Source organism: Suillus bovinus, assembly GCF_016758785.1.
Source record: "Suillus bovinus strain UH-Sbo-P2 chromosome Unknown EDB93scaffold_2, whole genome shotgun sequence".
NCBI classification, from domain to species: Eukaryota; Fungi; Basidiomycota; class Agaricomycetes; order Boletales; family Suillaceae; genus Suillus; species Suillus bovinus.
The window spans coordinates 204129-225864 of record NW_024542058.1 but is presented as its reverse complement, the minus strand read 5'-3'; the positions used below and the strand labels follow the sequence as shown (position 1 = coordinate 225864).

Sequence of the window (21736 nt, the reverse complement as noted above, 5' to 3'; positions counted from 1 at the left end):
GACATGAATAAAATATAACCCACATTCTCACAATTATGGGACGTGAGATCATACATCATCGGATATCGATCTCGCTGATGTTCTAGCGCTATGGAAAGCAGATCGATGGTTGGTATTTCAATCTCCACCTTCGCATCAACATTTACACTCCAACGGTACGACAAACTCGGTATAATAAATATTCCAGTGACACCATGTTGATGCATCAACGAGACTGACGTCGGGCCATGTATGATCCCACGATTCATAATAATGGTGACAATGTAACGGTAGGTTATACTTCATTCACTTGACGGGACAAGCCAGACACAAACGGTACGAACGACTACTTGCCTTATCAATCAAGCGACTAATCAACCAAGATTTTTTAGCCACAGATTTGATTTATGACCGACTTATGGGCTCTATTCACACCAAGAGTACAAAGTACGCAAAAACGCTTCATTCATCCGACATATCTTCTTCAACTCGATATTGATTAGTTTTTGCGCTATGGACTGGACAATTTAGGGAAAACGAGGAACTTCGCTCACCCCGCATTTCTTGAAGCTATCACATTCTCTTCATGTATACCGGAACTTATCGCATTGCTCGTAGGCCAAATCAGGAAAGGTTCAGGGTCCGCGTAAGTAGTTTATGAGAGGACGGCCGTAGGGTCAAATCGACATTGACGACGACATTTTAGAAGTGAACATCTCTGTGGGAGCCACATGTGTTGACAAGGCCTTATATTTTCTCCGCCGTCCTTAAAAGGCACCTTGTGACACATGAGACTTGTAAGCCGGCGGCATGAGTTCGTTTACCTTTTTCTGACATATCTGGAGCAGATATATTCTTGCTAAACTCTCGCTCTCCAGAATCGTAAGTTGGGCGCAACCATTCCGATAGGCTGAGTTCTGCCATAGTACTATTTTTCGCAATATAAAAGCGACTCATCTTCCCCCAGAAATTATTCAAACTCAGTAGAAGATCATAACACCTCAAACAAACAATGAATCTCTCCTTCACTGCTGTTATTGTTGCGTTGAAAACGTTCATGTCTGTCAGTGCATGTGGCTTGGAATACGATCCTTGCCAAGCCCAGCAGGACTGCTGCCGCGGTATGATGTTGACCTGCGGTACATTATTTGTAGGCGCAGTTTTTTGCATTCAGTTTTCATCTGACGACTTACCTTTCGCGCTTTGTAAAATCAGAACAAACCGGGAAACTTCTGGATTGACGCTCCCGTTAAGCGGGCCGATTTGCATGTTAATAGCAACGACATGGTGAGTCATGTTTCCGCTTTCGTACTGCTAGCACTGTGGTTGATCCAACAATTCATAGGATAATGAGTAGGGGCGATATTGAGTAGGCGAATTTGCGTACTTTTTGTCTTGGTGGAAATGGATTCAAATACGTATCAGCTAAAATCTGCGTAGTTTAGTCTCCCGTTTGTCACTCATTCACTTGACAAGACATGCAGTCGTCCAAATCGATTTCTATGTCAGCCTCGGTTAACCGTCGAGTTGGAGCTCGACAAGAGAAAGTGAAAAGTACATACATGCCGTTTTGTGCATTGGGCGCACGTGTGCACCACAGTCAACCACTCGCGTCCGACCATTGGGCATGGTGGAGACAAGAATGTCGTATGAATAGGTTCTATCCTGGGATCGAGTCATTCAAAATTTCATCAGGACGAACTGATAAAATCTGGGTGAACAAAGGCTGGTTCTTACACATGCATGTCTACTAGGATGAGTAAGCTCAGTATTACCCGCAGATCGAGCGATAAGCGAAAGGCGACAGGGACATACCTCGGCGTGACCGTCTGAAGATGCCATAGATGATGCGATGCCTGCTGCAGGAGTGTGCATGAAATGGTGCTTGGGTGCCACGCCGAACCCAGGAGTGAAATACTGCTATTGATATCGTAGAAAAGAACCAAAGTGTCCGATCAGTTTGCACACGTGGGTACGGATCGAGGCTTCTGAGTTTAAGGGGGGCGGGAAAGGAAGTGCATATTAAGCATAGTCAGGTAATTGCAAAGTAGTCAATTTCATATCAGTTGTCATACCTTGGCAGAGAGCAGGACGATAGTGCAGACAATAGTAGCTTCTCAAATGACGACAGCGATGTCCAAGAAGGTAGTTTTCTGCACAGATGTGAATTATGTGAGCTGCCTTGGAACAACGGATGAAACACATCGGTCCAACCTGACCTAATCAACGAATGCATTCCATCCGCTTTTCGACGAACGAGACTGTCGAGAACTGCGATGCGTAAGATAAAGACGCAAGAGGAAGGAAGAAAATGCGATTGGAGACTTCGATCTGCAGGTCACTTCATAGTAGCTAGCAGGACCATTCGAAAGAAAAAAAGTAACGTAGGAATAATGCCGTATCATCGCTACTCAGTCCAGTACGGCACAGACATCCTTCACCGTCATACCGATGACTAATAGTAGGTTCTGTTTGTCCGTGATGCGTGTAAGGGTCGAGAAGTTGTTTGGAGGAGAGGAAAATAGTCGAGGATATGGAAGCCCATCTGGAAGAGGATTGAGCTCAGGCGGTGGATGAGGCGGCTGAAACAGTGGCTGGGGGGTAGGATTGGCACTATAACTGTGATAATCATAAAGACGGTCATACGATTTTCTAGGCTGACGACGCACGCACCCGCCCATGAAAGACAGATCATGCTCCTTCCTGGCTCTTGGTATCCTGCAGCCCGTACAGAAAAGAGGGCTTTTACGCCTGTACAAGGAGCCATCCGCCCCAACCGAACAGCCCTCCTCGAGATAACCCATCTTGCTGACGATTGCGGCAATACAACAAGCGCTTAAACGAGCAGCACGTCTTCCAATGAGTTTGGCAAGAGCCCGGAAGAACTGCCGTTCCGCGAGCGTCATCTCGAGGGCGAAGAAGCGTGTGAAGATTCCGATCACATTGAGAAGGTTCGTCCGTTCGTCACTGAGAACACAATGAGCGCATGCACATTTTCACTCGAGTGGGAATGTGGTACCTCTCCACGAGAGACAAGAATGCTGTGTCGAAGCAGTATAGTTTCTCGAGTCTGTCCCAGAAAGAGTACACATTCGTCGATGAGCTCGCAAAGAACTAGTCGCAAAATCTCGCCCAAGTATCGGCCAGAAATCAGTTTCTGGACAGTTGATATGTCACATTAATAATGCCGCACAATAAGATGTACCCAATTCAAACGCCTGTTCACCAGGCTTATTTGAAGTATCATCGACGATCGTGTCGTATTTCGTGCGAGGCAGATGCTCGTGTTCGAATGAATCAAAGGCACCCTGCCAAACTCGTCAATATAATGTAGAGAGATGAGGATCAAACCCTACAGACCCATTCGCAATTAATCACCATCTCAGCTCCAGAATCAATACCCAAATGCTCTATTTTGGTGATATTTTTGACGTTTTCCATGTAAGCCGCGTTACAACCAGTTCCGAAGATAACCGCGATCTTCGTCTTAGGATTTACATAGCGTGATGCTATCAATGTTCTAGTTGTATCGTTGATGAGAGCGGTCAATTTGACGGGCAATTGCTGTTCGTATGCGAGTCAGTAGGAATAGAAACATGAGATAGGCAGAACGTACGTATTTCTCAAGGGACTTCTTGAACATCTCGGCAACATCCCTACCCTCCGTATTTCCAGCTCCGAAACCCTTGGTCCAGCGGATGAGCTCGCCGTGATCGATGCGTTCCTGCCTGGATACCGAAAACAAGATAATTTTGTATGCACTAAACTAGCAATTGCATCATGCGCGCTCACGAGCAAGGGTAGGAGAACTGAATACATAGTTAGAAGGATGACGTGAGGATAGTCATTGACTTACGGTAAAGCCAAGAGGTAGGGATTGACCAGGCTTCAGTTGGCCCGCGTCCTCGCCCGTGTTGGTGTCAACAAAGGTACGTAAGCATTCAGCACAGAAATCGAACAATTTCTGCCCATCATCTTGTTTTTTCTCCTCAGTCAAACAATATTTGGTTTGGGAAATCTCGAATTTTCCTTCTCCCTGAAGGGTCACAAGACAAACACGCAAATTTGTTCCACCTATAACGAAATGCATTCGCATGAGTATATTTAGAGCTCAGCAAAAAGGCACAAATGGAAAACCACTCACCAAGATCAAGAGCAAGGAAATCTCCTTTCTCCTGACCTGTTGGCCATCCAAACACGTGCGTCGGAATCATAGGCTACAAGCACTGATTAAGCACACGGTCGGAAACCGCTCAGAAAGTAAATGCGAAAATCGTCAAGAATCAAGAACATCGAGACATAGATTGAATCGTCTCATCCTATGAACAACTGCGAAGATGAATTGGGTTTGAACAACAGGCGCAGGGGGGTGATCTTATTCGGTATGAACGCAGGAAGTACCTACGCACTACAATCTGGTTGGGCTTGTTCTAACCAAATTCGAGCGTCTCAGTAAAAGCCTCGACAATCATCCGCATCCTCTGCGGTGTGAGTGTGAACCTGTGCAACGGGGATTCAGTAGATCCATCATTGGAGCCCCTGATCATAGGGTGACGATTGACCAACTCTCGTATTTTCTCAAGTGGTCAGCCATCGTCCTGCGATTTCACAAAATAATAAAGGCAAGACCAATGTGTCAAGTATGATCGGTGATTCTGCGTACTTCTTTGTTGCATGCGGGAGGTCTTCCTCATCTTGCGTCCGGGTACGAATGGCGACTGTCTGACCAGTAGTTAGCGTGAAGCTACCACTTCACGACGCGAGGCAGGCATTCTTGATTTAAAAATGACGTATTATGCGGAGAGATGATGGAAGGAGAAAGAGAGACAGCAGGTGGAGTTTGAGTTCACGACCATGGCAGTCCTTCATCGGTACCTACTTTGCATAGAAAATACATCTCCATAAACGTATGATATGTCCTCAGACCAAATCAACTTCTGGTCCACGACACGTCTAGTATGACAGTTACAGCAATTTGCATAATGGTAGAGGCTGGTAGAGGCCGGCGGTAATTTCCAGAATTTATTTTCAAAAAGTAGTGCTACAAATATTTAATTATTTAACTATTTAATAGTGGGATTCAAAGTAAGATGAAGCGCCCATAATCGCATCACTCAAAGAACAGATACGACAGAACTGATGATCATGTCTGGGCACAATTAATGAACATCCCATGGGTTGAAGCCAATTCGGAGCTCAGCTAAAATGAAACTCAGGGGGGTATATTGATCGTTCTGGTACATAGTAGATACAAACTCTCAAACACATTAAGTCTCGATGGTAAATTACTTTGTATCTCAGCGGCCATATAGATGTCTTGATATAATGAAAAGAGAAAAGTGGAAAAGAAGAGAGGAAATGGTCAGGGATACACGGGCATATATGTGATGATAGATATGCGATGAGATGAGATGCGGAGAGATCCAGGAATACAGTGATGAAGTTCAAGGAAAAGGAAACAGAGTTCGTTCGTGGACAGCCACCAGTGCCGAGTCCAAAGAATTAATCGATCCTAGTATTAACGCGCACCGGCACCAAGGTTCATAGCACCCAGAATGACCTCCCACGCCAAATCGAGACAGTGCCAGAGCTCAGGATCATGAATGCCCAGTGCAACCGCGTTTCTCCATACAGCAGCGATATTCTGAGCGACATTTGTGAGTGCGCCCATGCCGGGGGCCGAGGACATGAGGTGGGCGGATAGGGTGTGGAGGGCAGGTCCGGAGGCTAGTGTAGCGCGGAGTGCTTGTGAGGATGTGAGGGTGGATAGGAAGGAGGCCGGGATGGCTGGGAGGAGCGCGGAGATAAGTTGGGGTACGGAATGGGTGTAAAGGAATGTGTGTAAGGGTTGGAATGCTGCCGGGGCAGGTATGGTGAGAGGGAGTACTGGGAGGGTGAGGCTGGCTGTGACGCCGTGGGATGGGGGAGACGGGGGGAGACGGGGGAGTGAAGCACAGTTTGATGCGAGTATGAGTGCGTGAGTTGCTACGAGAGTGAGCTGTGAATCGGAAGAGGTGGATGATCTAGAGAGAGCAAGTATGTGCGTAGGGTAGGAAGAGGAGGGGCCGGATGGCCGAATTGGGATTGTTAGAGTTTGTGTGTGGTGGAGTTGGGAACGATGCATGGTCGAAGGTAATTGAAGGGCTGCGATACCAGCAAACATCCTGAGAGATGATATGTTAGATTGAATTTTGAGTTAAAATATGTTACTGACTGGTTTGCCTGATTCCTGAGACCACGTCGTACATAGTCGACTGGGACATGAGAGAGTTCAGAATCGATAGCAGCGATATTTTGAGGAGGGACCTCGAGGTATTGTGGCCGTTGCAACTTGCGAGGAAGCTGAACGTTTGAAGGATAAGATTGCTGTGAAGCCATTGTGGGAGTTGCTGATTCCTCGTAATCCCAGATGGCTTTTGTTTGGATTGGGTGTGCAGGACGAACTTGGTACATTGTGAAGAAAAGTAGTAGTAGTATGTAGTTAAAGAAGAGATTGGCGAATTGCTTTATATCATTAACCTGAACCGTTTTCAGAACAAGGATTATATGTTCTTCAAGCGAGCTTGTTCACTCTCTTTGACGCTTTTTTGGACATTCCTTTGTAAACACATTTGGTAATTCCCAGCAAACCTTGCTCGACCTCCGCGACATCCTTTAATTCAAGCCAGCGCGCCGTCACCACTGTTAGACAAGGACGTGAGTTAGACACCTTCACCTCTTTTTGGCCATCCCCGAGAATTCATTCATCAAGAACCAGCTCAAACGTGGCATTCCTTGTAAAGAGGTAAATTTACGTCAATGAAGTCCATGCTTCTGATGCATTTTTATTTTGTGACCGAGACTGCTAACCTTTTGTAGTACCCGTAGACGACCTTGTTGAGTTCTTAAGGCTCCGAGTGGAAGACAAGACGTAAATTGTGGATTTTATAGTGACTCCGCGCTAAACGGGTGGATATGTAATTAATTGATGTGGCATTGTAATCTAGAATTGGCAAGTCAAGTATTGGACTAGTTCTACTTGGGATGCTTGTCTTCTCATGCCTCGACACCCACCAGTCAGTGAACGTGCATCAACCGCTAAGAAACCTTGTCTCTCGTCAGCTCATCACAAGCGGCCTCCGCCTGATCCCCGTCCAAAATCCCCAATTCGACCCGCTAGCCCTACCCATACTAGCTTTCGTGCTCAGCTTGCACATCTCCTGCCTCGTCATGCTATATTTCTCTTGCGCCTTACAATACATCAGCTCAGTAGCGTCCCCTTCGTCAATGGAGAATTCGAAGTACGCTGGAAGTTCAAGGGGGTCACATCTGGCGGTGGTCTATTGGGCAAGGTGAAGAGCAATCGCAAGGGCAGGGTAACCGCAAGTCCCACGTCAGCTAAAGGAAAAGAGAAGGAGAAGCTCAACGAATGCGAAGTTGACCCACCCAACCCTGACGCTGATGCTCAAAGCATCACCAACTCAAACTCATCCCACTCCCACTCACACGATCTATCCATCCCCTCAGTCGTAGTATCTTCAAACACACACGTATCCCCTGCTTCAACTTCAGATACGCGCACCACGCTTAGTTCATCATCTCGTTCACAACATGTGCCACCACAATATCTTTCCGCCGATTGGTTACCACAATCTACCCCACCAGACCCATCCCCTTCCCTTGCTAAATCACTTCCAAATGCGTATGCCCCTGCCAAAGGTCACACTATGTTCGAACAGCTCAAGGAACACAGTGTGGTCTGGGAACATACTCTCGATGTTATGGTGCAGATGGGTATTACCAGGGAAACCAACCAGCTCGGATGTTGTGAGGCAAAATTTGTCGTCATGCAGGTCCGTTTTTCGTGCTAGCTCTGTCTTATAATCTTTCCTCACTATATTTCCCAGCGAGTTATTCCGGGTGATCCGGATGCACCTCGAAATCCTAGGCTTGGCACCGTCAGCTTAGATCTCGCTCAATACGTGGACGCTGGAGTCGTCACTCGCCGCTATTTGCTTAGGCAGAGCAAGACTAATGCTACACTCAAGGTATTTCCACCGTCAATCTCTCTGTTTTTTTTGACTTACCCGCCATTTCTTCGTAGCTCACCGTTCAATTAGAACACATCAGCGGCGAATCATCTTACATCGCCCCACCTCTCCCTAAAGGAGAGATTTTAAGCGGGGTAGCCGGTCTACTCGACAGCGACATCTTTCGAACACGACCACGCACCCTCGACCTCTACGCACACGAAAACTCATCCTCCTCCTCTGTATCCACCATCTCGACCCACTCTTCTGGAAAACACAGGCCCAAACGGAAAAAGAACCCGTTGGATGCGAGCCAGCTCCCCAATACTCGTGGTATCCGGGGAACAGAAAAGCTCATCGAAGCGCTGTTTAATCCTGTACCTGTCACATCTCCTGGGCAACTCACCCCCTTCACATATCTCCACGAGGTCTCGCTTGTCCACTCTAGAGATCCCACCACAGAAGACGAGCACGTCCGAGTCGATGTGGAGGGTGAGGATGAAGCAAGACTCGCAGACGAATCTCTATATTCGAATTCGAATTCCGTGGACTTGAGTCACCCTCTTCCAGCGCGTCTAGACTCGGAGAGCGATTATCAAAGTGTGTACTCGAAGTGGACTGGCTCATTACGCGCGCCGTCTGTGAAAAGTATGGCCGCAAGTCGATCGGGGGTCAATGATGGAGTGGGAGTGAGCACTGCTGTGTCGAATACGGCTATTGTGGAGAAGCGAGTGTGGTGGCGGAAGGTGCTCCATGCGGGAGTTGCATCATGATCGTAAGGGTCATTATTTTTCCTACGTCCAAATCCACGTTTTTTTCTTGCTCTTGTTATTTGTTATTCAGGTTTTCGATTCGTTATTGCACTGCACTCTGGGACGATTCAGATAATCAGCTTTTCGTTTATATCTATAATCACATCACGCTCCTATCACGTCGTTCTGTTTGTTCATCTTTCACTACATAAATTGCACGGTATGATATATAGTCATGCCTTAGTAGGATTATTCTTGCGATAGGGCGCTGGACGTTCAAAATGAAATGTTATACGCGCGAGTTTAACTTGGGGGTCGTTGAAATTCGAGGTATTATCTAGGAGTATATGCTACAGACAGCTACGCACGTCACTGATCTGCAACATTGACAACATAATTACCAGCTCAGATATCTTCCAAGAAGCACTGAATAACCCTGACTCACTAGCTATGACGCATTAACTCGATGCGTAGAGCTCGACCCCACCGACCCAAATATCCCCCCAGTGATAGTCTGCCTCACCTCTCTTGATTTCCGTGCATTCGCAGCTTGCGCTCTGCGTCTCTGTTTTGCTTCCTTCTTCTCCTTCTCGAGCTGGACCTTCGCTTCTGCTTGTGCCAAGGCCTCGTCTTCGGCACGTTTAACGTCTAACCGTTCGCGCACCAAGATCCTAAGACGCATCCCTTCCATACCCAATAAATCGGGTTTGGTCCGTAGGAGGTAGTTATCGACTCCGCCATGCTACTCCCAAAAAGCAAAATGAGAATGCAAGATACAAACACGAAAAAACACAAGACACACCTTATTGATACTCTTGAGCGCACGCGTCGTAAGCTTTACTTTCAGATCACGCCCAAGCGCATCTGACATCAAGCGTTTAGTGTGGACGTTGGGAAGCCATGTGCGTCGGGTTTTGTGTTTTGAATGGGGGACGTTGTTTCCGTATTGTTTGGTTTTACCGTGGAAGAGACCGAGTTGGGAGCGGCGGAAGGGAGTGGAAATTTTGGATAGGGCTGAAGAGAGGACCTGGGGGGTGGGGAACATGGTTGGTGATGTTAGGCAGGAGCCTACGTAGTAGGAGGAGAAATGGACTTGGTACTTTGTGCTTTGGCCGGAAGTAGTAGTCACGTGAGTAGGTTAGTTACGATGGCCGGCGTGCATTTTGCTTCGACGCTTGTTCTAACATGTCAACAGACGCAAGAGATTCGACTCGAGAAACCAGGCTAACTCTGCCAAAAACATGGCATGCAGAATCCGCTGGTGAGTACCCCACATGCGCTCGCTTCCACAGAACTCACTTGTGACTGACTGGACAGACACTATGGGCTCGATGGGCATGTTCCTCGCTGGCTTAGTGCTAGTTTCCAGAAATAGGTACGCCATAATTTCATGCTGCTCTTGCCCTGTACTCATCCCATCACAGGTACCTAGCATGGCCAGTAGCCCTGCTCGCGCTCAGCAGCTTTATGAACCAGCACCCTATTCGGACAAAGGAGGGTGGGAGCACGCCTTGGACGGCTCTGATGTGAGTTCTTCGTGTGCGCTGTGCGCAAAGTTCTGACTTTAGGATACGTTACTTTTACTTAGGACTGCGATATTTGCGTTGCTCGTATCGCACGGTGCGATGTTCACGTTCACGGATGCTAAGACTGGCGCGATCAAGTTTTCGTCGTAGACTTGAAGTCGTGATTATCGTGCTATATATTATTGGGTCCGACTGTGACTGCGTGATTATTTTCTGTTGTGGACTGCTTTTTTTCTGATTCAGTCACGTCCTGAATTTAGTGTGGGCAACCGGTACACATGCCATGTCAGGGAGGAGTTGACGCTGAGTCTGATTCGCATTGCTAATATCTGTTTAAACACAGGAAGGGTAGGACTCGCAGTCTTCCCCATCGTCAGGCTTGTACAACAGTAGACATGATTTATGCGTACCTGCTGAATACTCCTATATATAAAATGATAGTATACCAGGCTCAGGCCTTCACACATGCAACCAGGCTACATATGATGAGAATGTGATAATATAGGCCGTAATAACCTTATAAGTAGATGGCATTCCGAAGACCTTCTAAGGATCACTTAGTCAGCGGCTCTTTGGATGTGTACTTCCATCATATGCTTTCTGAATCACAACTTGAAGTCTTGAACGCCCAGAAGCCTTTCCGGGTGGTGATCGTGTCATGAAATGTATCCATCGTGCATCATGATTGAACACACATACCTACTACCGAAGCTTTGGATCGGCCGATTATTCCAAGACTCGGGTGGTTATAGCCCACCCACGATGGCATCTAATTCTGATTCTGCAACATAGTTAATCCGGTTTTCTCGTAATCGGAATCATAGAAAAAAGACAGGCAGCTGCCACGGTCATTGACACTTATGATATTCTCATATCCCTACACACCTACAACACTCCGGACGACCGTGAAACCGCGCCCATGGGTGCCATTCAAACCCCATGAAGGACACGCCAAAGTCCCGCCCCTGCCCTCCAAGCCCAGGTCCGATGACTTACTTGGCATCTACAACATCAGCACGCATATCATACCTGCAGCTACTCCCAGAGTCACCCCAGATGTTCCAGTTCCGGAGCCACCTCCTCGCTCTTCGAAAAGGACCGAGAGGTATATCAAGAAACTAGGACTTGAATTCATGGAATCACAGGTCCGGCAAGTGGAGGACGGCAACTCTGGGGTCGTGGACGAAAGGTTACTGTGGAATTGTGTCAATCGATACGTGAAAAAGGAAAAGGAGGACAAAGTCAGAACGAAGGGGATCACCTTGTTCCTTGTGCATGCAACGGGTTTTCCGAAGGAAGTGAGCCTTGTGATGTCTGTACATGCACGCTAGGAATCTAATCTAATCATTTATTAGATATGGGAGACCACTTTATGCTATCTACTAGCTACCTGTGACATCGTAGATGAAATATGGTCATGGGAGTCCGTGCAACATGGGGACTCTGCTCTGCTAAACAGACAGAATCTCAGTGGTAGCTGTGAGATGACGTTTTCCAGACCTCCCGCTTGAATTTAATTGACAGCAGTTGATTGGACTGACAATGCGAGAGACATTGCAAACTTTCTCGTCAACTACATGCCAGAAGAGGTAGAAGCATCTGCTCTCCCTATCCAACTCCATCGACTTCCTGCATCCATCGGTGAATCACGGCAAACGTATGGCTTCTCCTTCCGGACCTTGGTGGCGGCAGGACACTCGTATGGAGGTTGCTCAGTGTATGTCGTTGGTGGTTCAGAGACCTGCTGAACCTTACAATATCGCACAGGACGTTAACCGCGTTGCATTTCCCTGCCTTGTTCTCCTCGATGATACTCCTCGATGCGATGATTGATACTTACCGAGACTTTGTGTGGGAGCGCACGCAGTACTTGACTGGGGCTTCGTTGATAAGACGCGATCAATGGCCATCACGGTGCTCAAACTTTCACAATGCTCTTGCGTCTGAGTACTACTGACTATGGTTGTAGGGAGGAAGCCTTGCGTTCCTTTAAATGCTCGCCCATGTTCTCCACTTGGCATCCTGACGTCCTTCGGGCTCTATGTTGATTTTGGGCTATACGAAGATGAAAGTGGATGCGTCAGATTGAAAACGCCTCCTGTTCACGAGGCTCTCGTCATGGCGCACACAAGAGCTAGCCGTGAAACCTGGGAATTGATGGAAACACTTGACGAAAAGATTGAGTTACTGTGGATTCTTCCCGGAGAACAAAGCCAGGATGTGTAAGCCAAGGCGGCGGGACCAAGTTCTCTAACTGATAAGCATTATTTGACAGGTTGATGCTATTGGAAGTGAGAAAGCAGCGTGCTTGGCGCAGGCCTGCAAATTCAGCTAACGTCATATTCAAGTCGTCTGGCCATCTCGTCTGTATCTCGTCTTCAAATATTTGTATAACTAACACAATCGTTCCTTAGATTCCTCAGGAGTCTCCAGAAGAGCTTGGTATGTTGTAATAAAGGACTAATCGATTGTCTAACTGTTCATACAGCGCAAGTTATCACCGACTTTCTGCATAGGAAGTACGCTATTTCTTTAGGGCAATCAAAGCTCTAGAAACTTGCATATGAACGTGTGCATAGTGCGCTGGGAACTTCCGCAAACACTCCGGCGAATATATTCATGGGACGAGTATCTATCTTAGGCCCGGATAGCATTACGTAGAGCATGCCATTGGCGTTTCCCAGATATTTAACTAATTACGAGCATCATATTTTTGTGCAAGGCTAATGATAGCGACCCAGAGCTTCAAAGTCGAGCTTGCTCCAAAATCAAGGTAGGCTGTACTGGCACCTCAGCATGAGGGGAGCTGTAGACAGGCAACGTCTTGCGAAATTCCTCCCAGCACTTATCCGATATGATGGGCGACGACACATATGGCTCAACCTCCATCCCAGCGAGCAACTCATCTAGGCGAGGCAAAGCTGCCGACAAAGCTGCATCCTCCATATGCACGATGGCCTTGTGCGTAAACACGCCATGTTCTACGTACCACGCGGCATCTGTCTTGATCGCGTTGACGACATACAGATCGACGAGACTTTGGGAGACCCTTTGGTCGACGGCTGCGTCATAGGCCATACGGTGTCCCATGATTCGACCATCAGCTGACAGCGCGGCTGCACATATTGCATGAACGCTTGTGTAAAGTCGGCTGAGAATGAAACTGTCTCAGTTGCCTCATCGAATAACGAGATTTCATGCATCGTAAGTGGCCCATCTGGGTGTGTCGAGAGAGGTAATTTGTACGTTTGCGCCAATGTATCTGCAACGAGTCCTATAATTTATCTGTCAGTCTTTGGTTGGCGCCGAGATCGATGTGGTCCACTGACGCATGGAAAGTTCCTGGAATCTTTAATCAGCATCACGTCACCGGAGAAGGCTAAAAGTTACCAACCTAAAATGTCACCTTCAGCGATGCTGATTCCCCTCATCTCGCTCTGCAAAAAAGATCAATTCTTGCTCTAGCATGATCATCCAAAGAGAAGGTGTTCGTACATAACAATCGGACAGCCGATCATATTCGAAGAGGCCTTGAGCTCCAAGTCTTTCAGACAGGACATAATTTGCAGTTTGTGCATGTTGAACCATGACCGCTTTACAGCAAGCCGCGATTGTCATGATATTCTAGTTTTCCAACCTGAGGTTGGTCCCTGTCCATACCTTGTTTGTTTGCTCCGAGTCAGGTCTCAGGGATTGCATAAACCGATAAGGGTAAAAGTACTTTGTTGTATGAACTCGAGTCCAAGGAGCAGAACTGTGTCGGTTACATAAGTTGTTACCATATTGGTACTGTGCTGATCTTCGGCGTTCGCGTGAGGTCGCGAGTATCGCGTCGCATCTTGGTCGCATCAAGTGCTTTCTCCTCCGAGTCCGCTTCACCCAACATGCAATATCATATCGCGTTCACTGATGAGGTGCAATCAACTATGTTGTCACATCCAAACATCTGAGTACATGCACATCATGAAAGCAATTTGAACTCCGTTCTACTCTGTCATGATGCGGCGGTCTCAGCTTCTCTTAGTCTCAGTCTCGGTCCGTAATGTTTCGTGTCTGACTTCATAAAATTGTCCCCATTCTTACTTGTGCCTAGATACTCCAAGTGAGAAAGGTCGCGAAGCAAATAATGTTCAACCTACTGTAGTAGGCCGCAAATTGGTCTTTCTATAACCATTGCCAACAATGCCACACATTCGATCCATGTGAAAACGGTCAGATATATGCACAGCTTCGCTGATGGGCCTCATTGAGATCTGATGGTACAACAACTACAAGTTATGTGGTACCGGTCGCCTTACCAACAGTGTTCTTTGAATGCATTATAGCACAGACGCCCATCATCATCAGATGCGCACTGCGGACTAGTCGCTAACACAGCGTCGAATTGCAAAATGTCTATCATCCAACCGCTCACAAGTTGATTGGCCGAAAGTACGTACTTAAAGAAGGACTACATCCACCCAATAACTTCATTGGCTTGATATCCTTCAGGACCTGATTCAACATACCACCGATCGTAATCATGGGCATACCTTTGGATGAAGCTTCACTCTTAGCTTTGTTTCTAGAAACTTTGTTTTATGGTACGTTGTCGATTGGCGAAGGAGGTAATGGTGCCGAATCTCACCATCTCAAACAGGCGTGTTCTTGGTATTGTACTGCTTAACACTATTCGTCCTGCTCAAGAACACTGGCTCAAATCGGCGACTACTCATCCCAATCGCAACTGTGCTGTTCTGTATGGCAACGGCTGTCAGTGTATTACTCAATTCCTTTGTCAGAATTGCTCAACATCATTAATCTCAGCATCTAATTGTTGATTTTGTTCGAATTATGGAGGCATTCGTATTCAATGTGGGCAAAATGAGTGCAAATGCCTACTATGCTAACCTTGCGTCGCCATTGGAATACGCAAAAACTGTACTTTACGTTACGCAAACCATTCTCGCTGATTGCGTCCTTGTGAGTTTCTCTGCTTGGCATGTTGTTCTCTTGTCTCAGTGATAGGGCAGTAGGTTTGGCGATGTTACGTACTTAACCACAGAAGTCTCTTCGTCGCAATCCCTGGTCTAATCGTGCTGTGTACGAACACTGGTGAGCATCTTGAAGGGTACTGTTCGATCATCATCTTACCCATGACGTTTCGCAGTGACTGGGTACATCATCGTGTGGTCCCTTTCCAAGGCCAACAGTTCATCCACCGTTTTCACCACTGCTCACTCATGGATCACCACATTCTTCACGTTGACTATGATTACAAGTGTCACCTGCACTTGTGCGTCTATCCCATAACTGATTTGCAGGCTCTGACGACGACTCGTAGCTTTGATCGCTTGGCGCATCTATCACACTCGACGTTTCATGTCAGATGGATTTGCGATGTATTTACCCATTTTGATCGTCATTGTGGAAAGTGGCGCTATATATGCGACGGGCGTCCTTTCGATTCTTCTGGCATACCTGTCCGGATCCAATGGTCAATATACCGTGCTGGACGCTGTGTCTCCTACTATGGTGGGTTCAATTGGTTTTCGACACACGCCGGCTGTACAACATTTCTAAAGGGAATTGTATTCTGCCTCACCATCCTGCAAGTACACTTCCAAGTAGGCGGCAAGTCCATGATGACACGGTCCCTTGAACCAAGGGGCGCCAATAGTGGCTCTTCAGAGAGCCAGGTATACGCGATGTGGTCTGGAGCATGAACCGATGACTGTACCCGTCACAAAGGAGACAGAGATCATTCATGCCAGCATGATGGATGGGAATTAGAATAAATTGTATATTAGACGATCTTTTGCTTTCGCACAACTAGAGTTGCGTAGTCGTTTCGTGTTTTATTTATGTTACGATGAAACCCGAAATGTCGCACATGGGCAATATTTTATCATAGAACACAGTTTTGGCATATTGCCCATAAGAGCTGCCTATCGTATCTCCTTAACGAAGGTGTCCTTGGGCGTGTCGACAACTGTGTGTGTAAGAAGGGGATATGATGGGGCTCTCCTGGCTACGGCCCTGCTCCATGAATCCGATTGAGGACTGCATCACGGTTGTCAAATAAGTCTAAGCACGTACCATGCATGCTTCCAGGACAGATTCGCATTGATAACCTTCAACTGTAGCGACAAAGCGCAGGGCTGTTTCAATACATCTCGGAAAACCTTTAGGTTGTCAGGAAAATCAACCGTTGCCTGTGGCTCCTTTCGTAGATTGTATATCTTCCGTTGAGTTAAAAATTTGTAGTCGACGTCCCAATTTTTGTGTCGTGTAGTTTACGACGAAACTCGATCATGATGAAGTTGACAAGCATGTTCGATATTTTACGAAGTGAAAAGTCTAATTCAGGTCACGTGTGCATAGGGTGCCGGGTCCTTTTTGGAAATGATCTCTGACGTTGAGATTGATGTTTTCCAAACTGGAATCCACTGGCACTAGAGATCTTGGCAGTCCAGGGGTACTAGTGACCAGGACTCAAAATCTCAATCTATCAAAACTTTTGAGAAGCAACAGCACACGAGCCTATGGAAATATGCCGCATCAACACCAACAGAACCTGTTGGAAAATGTTAAGCACGTATACGCGTCATTTTTATAGCAGCACTTACTTTTCGTTGTGCACCCACTCCACGTCCTTCGTAATCCCAGGTCCATACCACACAATCTGTGGCAAATGTTCGCTTCGTATGAAGGTCTGCCCACCTGTTTTCTCCGCAGCGTCCCTCAATCGTACTTGCAAATTCCACACTTCCACTTTCCGAATTCCACTTCGTCTAGCCGCCTGCTTGATTTTTGCGATCAATCCAGGAAACGTGTCTTTGCTGGCCCGGAGCCGCGTGACGATCAACGTGGGTGGGTGAGGCTGCATTTCAACGCTCCAGCTTGCGTATGTGTCTGGGTTCCTCAAGGACCGTACACCCCAGAATCCACCTGCCATAGAAAAGTTCGAGCCGTACGTCGCTCGAGGGATTTGAAATGCTGCGACACCACTTGTTGGCAAGCATGTCACAAGTGCCGTTGGGCGCCCCACATCGTACAGCGTGTTCTCCACCAGCATGTTCTCTAGCTCCTTCCTAATCAACCTAGCATCATGGTCCCAAAGACCCTTTAGCTGTTCCTGCGTCAGCCACTCCCATCCCTCGTCATCCCCCTCCTCCGTGCCCACCTCCCATACAGTCGACACCGGTCCCCGTTTCTCCCACCCCCCTCCTTCACCCCCAGGACCCGCTGAGTGGTAAAATTCCTCTCCAACATCACTCCATAACACCGAGAATAGCCCCGCACCAGCATCCGCTACCTCTTCCGGTGGTGTGCCCCACGCCTCTGGGAATCCAGGAAGATTATCACGTGAGGCGGTCACCCAATGCAGGAGACGCATCATGTGTCTTCCATAGCCGCGCCCGCGTTTTGAGGGCGGGGTGAAGACTGCGGCAACGCCGTATGAGGTTGTTTCGTGCACTGAGTTGGGTTCAGAAGGAGAGGAAGGAGGGTAAGCAACGAGACTTGTTCGCTTATATCTGGCCCCGTAAAGATTAGAAATCCGCTCGTCCGTCGAGGGTACTCGAGTCGCTTACGTCCTACAAGCACACATGAAATCGAGTGTCGTGGGGTCCTCCCGTGGTGCCAGGACCCTTTCAACCTCATTAGCTCTCTTCTGTTTGATAAATGTCATATTTACCAGGTGATCATTTTCCCCTCCTTTGCATGCTCTAGAACATCCATATCTTCATCTCGCTTGATGTACTCCGCAAGACTCAGGGTACCACCCAAGTGTGGCCACCTTCGGCGTCGTGTCTCTTCAATTTGTGCAGGCGTCGCACGGAAGAGCGAGATCGATGCAAGTTCTACCTTTGGTTCCACCATCGCAGGAGATGTACTTTGCGAATGCAATGAATGAAGATAGTGGTATTGAAGAAGGCTCCTTATATCTCTATCTCATTATTGCTCCCACCCACGTCAATGAACTTATCGCGACTGTCACATGGTCGCGCAATTCCTGACTCTGTCCTCACACCGATTTCCTAAGGTCCAATCGATACTGGGTGCCAAATATAGCCTGCTGCAGGATTTACTTTAGGTCTCACGGCCGACTTAATGATCAACTTTCGGAATTTGCGAATCGCTGGATGACAGTCGTAGGGTCCTTGCTTGCACTCGTAATCAACAGATATAACGATAAAATTGAGGAGACAGATAAGATATAAAATCTTCCAAGTGACCTCAGCATCACATATAAAAGTAATACTTGATGACCGCAAACAGAATCACAAATATCACCAGTCCAGATAAGATAGCTTCTCCGAAGTCACCCCAAAAGGTATTGACCTTGAATTGAGGGCGAAGCGGTGGGTCCACCGAGACGGCTATCTTGTGCATCCTACCCGAACTACCATCTTGAGGGACGATGAAAAGAGTTTGTCGAGTTTCATCATAAGTATACTTATCGCCGGCGCTGAGGCCCGAGACCACTAGCTTCCTCCCGTAGGTGATGAGGGACGGTACGAAAATTTCAGTCTCTCGAGCAGTAAGAATGATATTGTCCTTGGACTCGGGCGACCTCCACTCGAAAACGAACGTGCCCGTGTTCACTTCATACTCGAACCGGGTGGGTATGCCAGCAGTCTTTGCTGCGTATGGTCGGACGATAGAAGGCAAAATGCGGGCGCCGTTATCCAGCGTGAATGAGAATTGGTCCAAATCGAGCAGTGATCGAGGTAATCCTCGCCTTCGACTGAACCAAGAGAAATTTTCCCCGTTCCAGTCATCACCTTGAATGTCATTATTGTCGGGGTTGTAGTTCCACAGGCTAAAAGCATATCAATAATTGATCATGCAGGAAGCACGGCACACACGTAAATCCGACCAGGGATCTCTCGAGACCTGTCATCATGGCGTCCATCATCCTCTCCTGCCATTTCCAGTCGTCGCTCTCAAATGCCTCCTTGTGACTGTGACCGTTCATCGTCAGGCATAGATACTAATGGCATCGTCAGACTTACTTCATGTCCATGGGTATACCACACTCTCCGATCAGAATAGGCCTCTTGCCGAGTACTTTACAGCCGTGATCCACGATGTTCTGGATTTGGAGTGAATAGTTTTCTCTCGCGCCTTGTTGACCCCAGTACAAGGCTTTCAGCGGGAACATTCCCTAGAAAACAATATAAGCGTCGAAAACTCATGTATAATTTACCGAGAATAATACCCTAGATAAGCCTTGCACGTTCACCGTGAAATCCCCAAAAGCCTTATTGAATAACGCATTAAGGTCATACCTATAGCCGAGATAAGCAATGTACTCTTGAGACAACAGTTCACTAACCAATGTGGGGCAAACACCATGTTGGGAAGTTGATGTTCCGTTGTCCATGATGGTGGACAAAACTGCAAAAGTTGTCAGCAAATATAAGAGATATATTGCGCAACATGCCTCATTGGGGATTGGCTCTACAAAAAACATTTTATCGCTTGACATCACCTTCCGGGCGCGATCTGTCCACCGTTTAAGGAATGGGTAATAGAAATCGGTGTACCAATCGACCTTCAAGCGTGTAAGCATCTACTGTACGGTCCGTCGCGCGCACACACCTTATGACCAGTCATAGGGTCCTTGACAAAATAATTTTCGCGCAGAACGACGCCCTCGTTCTTGCTGTTGTCCCACCCCCAGACGCCATGCATTTCCCATACACACATGCCTTGCGTCGGACCATCGGGGCGCCATGCTTTCCGACTAGCAGAATTTAGGACACTTCGAGAAGTGAGACGAGTAGGGAAAGGGAACGAGCGCGTCCAGTGGGCAACGAGAGTAGGGTATCCGGAGCCAAGAAGAAAAGATTCGAAAGCGGATGCTGTACATAGCCAGTCATTAGTAGCTTAAATGCAAAATATAATCCAAGCGTACGCACGGACATGTGAAAGATGCAGATCTGTATTGTAGTCAAACTTGTGCAACGAAGGCAATTCTATGTACCCTCTATGTGGCTCGTTCATAATCTGTTTCAGATTAGTACTATGAAATTCAATTATTGCACAAACTTGCCTCGAATCCAATGACTCCGTCTAAACCATCTAGAGCCTGTACGACTGTAGCGTACATATCCAAGAATGCGTCCTGGAGGTATTGCTGGACTGGTTTTGTCTGACCATCAGGCATGACAATCTTCAACTTGGGCGCAAAGGTATCACCAGCCCAGAAGCAGGTGCTGGTCGAATAAAATCCCATGTCAACATAATTGCAGCAATAGATTAGACTGAACATACGCCATGGTTGCGGCGACCAACTTTTGGTATCCGCAGGGCCATATACCACGTTCCGCTTCGACGTGGCCGCCACCTTTTACTCCTAGCAACCATGCAGCCCCAGATTCTTCTAGTGCGTGTAGGTCGAATCCAACGGCATCGAGGGTCCATGCTGGCGCGCCAGAACCACCCGAATACCTGGACCAAACGTCTTGATGGACGACGACGAACGCACTAAGTCCGAACGAGGGCAACAATAAAAGAAGCTTGCGAACGTATGTCAGATATTCCTTGTCATATATGCCACTGTAAGGATTGCATTAATGATATGATCGAGAAATTATTTTAATGCGTACAGTCCTGCATGTTCGACAGCCTCCCAAGTCACGAGAAAGCGAACTAGCGAAATGTTAACAAGCAGAATATCAGACTGCATGAAGACGTACTAAAGGTTAAGCCCCATCTTCTAAGACGCGCAAAGTGCTCAGGTGCTTCCTCCAGTGGAAATGGACGGCCAACAAATGTAACGACTTCATGGTCACCAGGAAATGCACCATGGTCATGGTTCATTGGGCTGCAAGATGTTTAGCATTGTCTTTTATGCATGGAAGAACAAAACCTACGCTTTGCTGCAACCAGACACGTTGACGCCACGTAAATTGCAGATACGCCCATAGGAATCGACAAAGTGCCGTCCGTTGAGCTTTATTTCTCCTCCTGTCCCAGTTCGAGACCAATCATGCGCGTATGTACGAGTCGAGCCAGGTATGTATGAGGGCAACAGAGAGGGATGAATCTGATATCGCAGTTAGCATTGGACATTGATATTACACTGAGCTCAAAGCCTCAGACCTTGTCTAAAAGTGGATCCGGCTGTGTGTAAGATGGAGGTGGGGTTGGCTTCGGACTTCCTTCAAGAAAGACAAAGGAGTTTTCGGAGCCAGATGGGCTGAGCATCGGTGACTGTGAAACGGGTATCTGGTCAATGACAGACTAGAGGCAACTGGACAGAGTGTTTGCTGTGGTATAGTGACACCTCAAAAACAGTGATACAGAAAGAAATGTCCTGATGATAAAACAACCAGGAAAGATCTATCGGCGTTCAAATTAGCAGCAGACAGGAAACGGTTGCTACGTTCGAGTTGAAGTGGACTGAACTAAGTTAGGTTGCTAACAAGTTTATAAATGTGCTATCCGAAAGAGGAAGGCGGTTGTTTGGCAAAGGCTT

At 47.4% G+C, this 21736-nt stretch overlaps 11 protein-coding genes across 11 annotated transcripts; 4 read left to right on the top strand and 7 right to left on the bottom strand.

Moving 5' to 3' along the window:
- Window positions 1-1579: 1579 nt before the first annotated feature.
- Window positions 1580-4751, bottom strand: EDB93DRAFT_1237463 (hexokinase; the record flags this gene model as incomplete). Its single annotated transcript, XM_041451418.1, has 16 exons — window positions 1580-1639; window positions 2183-2250; window positions 2729-2946; window positions 2999-3042; window positions 3068-3136; window positions 3231-3287; window positions 3340-3543; window positions 3596-3707; window positions 3772-3788; window positions 3836-4053; window positions 4124-4196; window positions 4389-4409; window positions 4446-4479; window positions 4542-4577; window positions 4643-4701; window positions 4728-4751. 16 exons carry the CDS (start codon window positions 4749-4751, stop codon window positions 1580-1582), a joined length of 1314 nt encoding a protein of 437 aa, XP_041313004.1.
- Window positions 4752-5497: 746 nt separating this feature from the next.
- On the bottom strand, window positions 5498-6357 carry EDB93DRAFT_1237462 (uncharacterized protein; the record flags this gene model as incomplete). The annotated part of the gene is made up of 2 exons (XM_041451417.1): window positions 5498-6143; window positions 6194-6357. The coding sequence occupies 2 exons, from the start codon at window positions 6355-6357 to the stop codon at window positions 5498-5500; spliced, it is 810 nt and encodes a 269-aa protein (XP_041313003.1).
- A 659-nt stretch (window positions 6358-7016) lies between these two features.
- Window positions 7017-8761, top strand: EDB93DRAFT_1099662 (N-terminal C2 in EEIG1 and EHBP1 proteins-domain-containing protein; the record flags this gene model as incomplete). Its single annotated transcript, XM_041446935.1, has 3 exons — window positions 7017-7811; window positions 7866-8006; window positions 8063-8761. 3 exons carry the CDS (start codon window positions 7017-7019, stop codon window positions 8759-8761), a joined length of 1635 nt encoding a protein of 544 aa, XP_041313002.1.
- A 275-nt stretch (window positions 8762-9036) lies between these two features.
- Window positions 9037-9874, bottom strand: EDB93DRAFT_276367 (uncharacterized protein). Its single transcript, XM_041455937.1, has 3 exons — window positions 9543-9874; window positions 9186-9482; window positions 9037-9117 (listed from the first exon to the last, which is right to left on the bottom strand). Exons 1-2 carry the CDS (start codon window positions 9783-9785, stop codon window positions 9189-9191), a joined length of 537 nt encoding a protein of 178 aa, XP_041313001.1. The 5' UTR covers window positions 9786-9874; the 3' UTR covers window positions 9037-9117; window positions 9186-9188.
- Window positions 9875-9900: 26 nt separating this feature from the next.
- On the top strand, window positions 9901-10773 carry EDB93DRAFT_1114662 (uncharacterized protein). Its single transcript, XM_041448252.1, has 5 exons — window positions 9901-10001; window positions 10058-10115; window positions 10165-10266; window positions 10329-10551; window positions 10610-10773. Exons 1-4 carry the CDS (start codon window positions 9926-9928, stop codon window positions 10414-10416), a joined length of 324 nt encoding a protein of 107 aa, XP_041313000.1. The 5' UTR covers window positions 9901-9925; the 3' UTR covers window positions 10417-10551; window positions 10610-10773.
- Window positions 10774-11126: 353 nt separating this feature from the next.
- On the top strand, window positions 11127-12870 carry EDB93DRAFT_1274600 (Alpha/Beta hydrolase protein; the record flags this gene model as incomplete). Its single annotated transcript, XM_041454387.1, has 9 exons — window positions 11127-11564; window positions 11622-11745; window positions 11794-11983; window positions 12034-12180; window positions 12236-12309; window positions 12332-12488; window positions 12542-12629; window positions 12681-12708; window positions 12755-12870. The coding sequence occupies 9 exons, from the start codon at window positions 11127-11129 to the stop codon at window positions 12817-12819; spliced, it is 1311 nt and encodes a 436-aa protein (XP_041312999.1). The 3' UTR covers window positions 12820-12870.
- EDB93DRAFT_1114661 (uncharacterized protein) lies at window positions 12856-13607 on the bottom strand. The gene has a single exon (XM_041448251.1). The coding sequence runs from the start codon at window positions 13354-13356 to the stop codon at window positions 13012-13014; it is 345 nt and encodes a 114-aa protein (XP_041312998.1). The 5' UTR covers window positions 13357-13607; the 3' UTR covers window positions 12856-13011.
- EDB93DRAFT_276292 (uncharacterized protein) lies at window positions 13449-14005 on the bottom strand. Its single transcript, XM_041455936.1, has 3 exons — window positions 13762-14005; window positions 13661-13703; window positions 13449-13608 (listed from the first exon to the last, which is right to left on the bottom strand). Exons 1-3 carry the CDS (start codon window positions 13882-13884, stop codon window positions 13541-13543), a joined length of 234 nt encoding a protein of 77 aa, XP_041312997.1. The 5' UTR covers window positions 13885-14005; the 3' UTR covers window positions 13449-13540.
- Window positions 14006-14788: 783 nt separating this feature from the next.
- On the top strand, window positions 14789-16038 carry EDB93DRAFT_1245074 (uncharacterized protein; the record flags this gene model as incomplete). The annotated part of the gene is made up of 8 exons (XM_041452273.1): window positions 14789-14849; window positions 14906-15018; window positions 15073-15228; window positions 15282-15360; window positions 15416-15541; window positions 15590-15780; window positions 15831-15944; window positions 15997-16038. 8 exons carry the CDS (start codon window positions 14789-14791, stop codon window positions 16036-16038), a joined length of 882 nt encoding a protein of 293 aa, XP_041312996.1.
- Window positions 16039-16597: 559 nt separating this feature from the next.
- Window positions 16598-18310, bottom strand: EDB93DRAFT_276244 (uncharacterized protein). The gene is made up of 4 exons (XM_041455935.1): window positions 17945-18310; window positions 17841-17897; window positions 16875-17783; window positions 16598-16822 (listed from the first exon to the last, which is right to left on the bottom strand). Exons 1-4 carry the CDS (start codon window positions 18127-18129, stop codon window positions 16807-16809), a joined length of 1167 nt encoding a protein of 388 aa, XP_041312995.1. The 5' UTR covers window positions 18130-18310; the 3' UTR covers window positions 16598-16806.
- EDB93DRAFT_276164 (glycoside hydrolase family 5 protein) lies at window positions 18311-21707 on the bottom strand. Its single transcript, XM_041455934.1, has 14 exons — window positions 21361-21707; window positions 21132-21304; window positions 20955-21082; window positions 20865-20907; window positions 20530-20814; window positions 20309-20471; window positions 20175-20262; window positions 19855-20117; window positions 19697-19807; window positions 19589-19650; window positions 19472-19541; window positions 19266-19417; window positions 19119-19214; window positions 18311-19072 (listed from the first exon to the last, which is right to left on the bottom strand). Exons 1-14 carry the CDS (start codon window positions 21463-21465, stop codon window positions 18493-18495), a joined length of 2319 nt encoding a protein of 772 aa, XP_041312994.1. The 5' UTR covers window positions 21466-21707; the 3' UTR covers window positions 18311-18492.
- Between the last annotated feature and the right edge of the window lie 29 nt (window positions 21708-21736).

Bases quoted from the DNA above. Each gene is read 5' to 3' on its own strand.
- EDB93DRAFT_276367 (XM_041455937.1), bottom strand. From the start codon at position 9,785: ATGTTCCCCACCCCCCAGGTCCTCTCTTCAGCCCTATCCAAAATTTCC. The intron at 9,483-9,542 runs GTGTGTCTTGTG...TTTTGGGAGTAG, and splicing joins CGCTCAAGAGTATCAATAAG to CATGGCGGAGTCGATAACTA.
- EDB93DRAFT_1114662 (XM_041448252.1), top strand. From the start codon at position 9,926: ATGTCAACAGACGCAAGAGATTCGACTCGAGAAACCAGGCTAACTCTG. The intron at 10,116-10,164 runs GTACGCCATAAT...ATCCCATCACAG, and splicing joins GTGCTAGTTTCCAGAAATAG to GTACCTAGCATGGCCAGTAG. The intron at 10,267-10,328 runs GTGAGTTCTTCG...ACTTTTACTTAG, and splicing joins ACGCCTTGGACGGCTCTGAT to GACTGCGATATTTGCGTTGC.
- EDB93DRAFT_1114661 (XM_041448251.1), bottom strand. From the start codon at position 13,356: ATGGGACACCGTATGGCCTATGACGCAGCCGTCGACCAAAGGGTCTCC.
- EDB93DRAFT_276292 (XM_041455936.1), bottom strand. From the start codon at position 13,884: ATGACAATCGCGGCTTGCTGTAAAGCGGTCATGGTTCAACATGCACAA. The intron at 13,704-13,761 runs GTACGAACACCT...TCTTTTTTGCAG, and splicing joins ATCGGCTGTCCGATTGTTAT to AGCGAGATGAGGGGAATCAG. The intron at 13,609-13,660 runs GTTGGTAACTTT...TAAAGATTCCAG, and splicing joins CGCTGAAGGTGACATTTTAG to GAACTTTCCATGCGTCAGTG.
- EDB93DRAFT_276244 (XM_041455935.1), bottom strand. From the start codon at position 18,129: ATGGTGGAACCAAAGGTAGAACTTGCATCGATCTCGCTCTTCCGTGCG. The intron at 17,898-17,944 runs GTAAATATGACA...TGAGGTTGAAAG, and splicing joins GAGGGGAAAATGATCACCTG to GGTCCTGGCACCACGGGAGG. The intron at 17,784-17,840 runs GTAAGCGACTCG...TTACGGGGCCAG, and splicing joins TTCATGTGTGCTTGTAGGAC to ATATAAGCGAACAAGTCTCG.
- EDB93DRAFT_276164 (XM_041455934.1), bottom strand. From the start codon at position 21,465: ATGCTCAGCCCATCTGGCTCCGAAAACTCCTTTGTCTTTCTTGAAGGA. The intron at 21,083-21,131 runs GTAGGTTTTGTT...AACATCTTGCAG, and splicing joins GTGTCTGGTTGCAGCAAAGC to CCCAATGAACCATGACCATG. The intron at 19,808-19,854 runs GTGTGTGCGCGC...ACACGCTTGAAG, and splicing joins ACCCTATGACTGGTCATAAG to GTCGATTGGTACACCGATTT.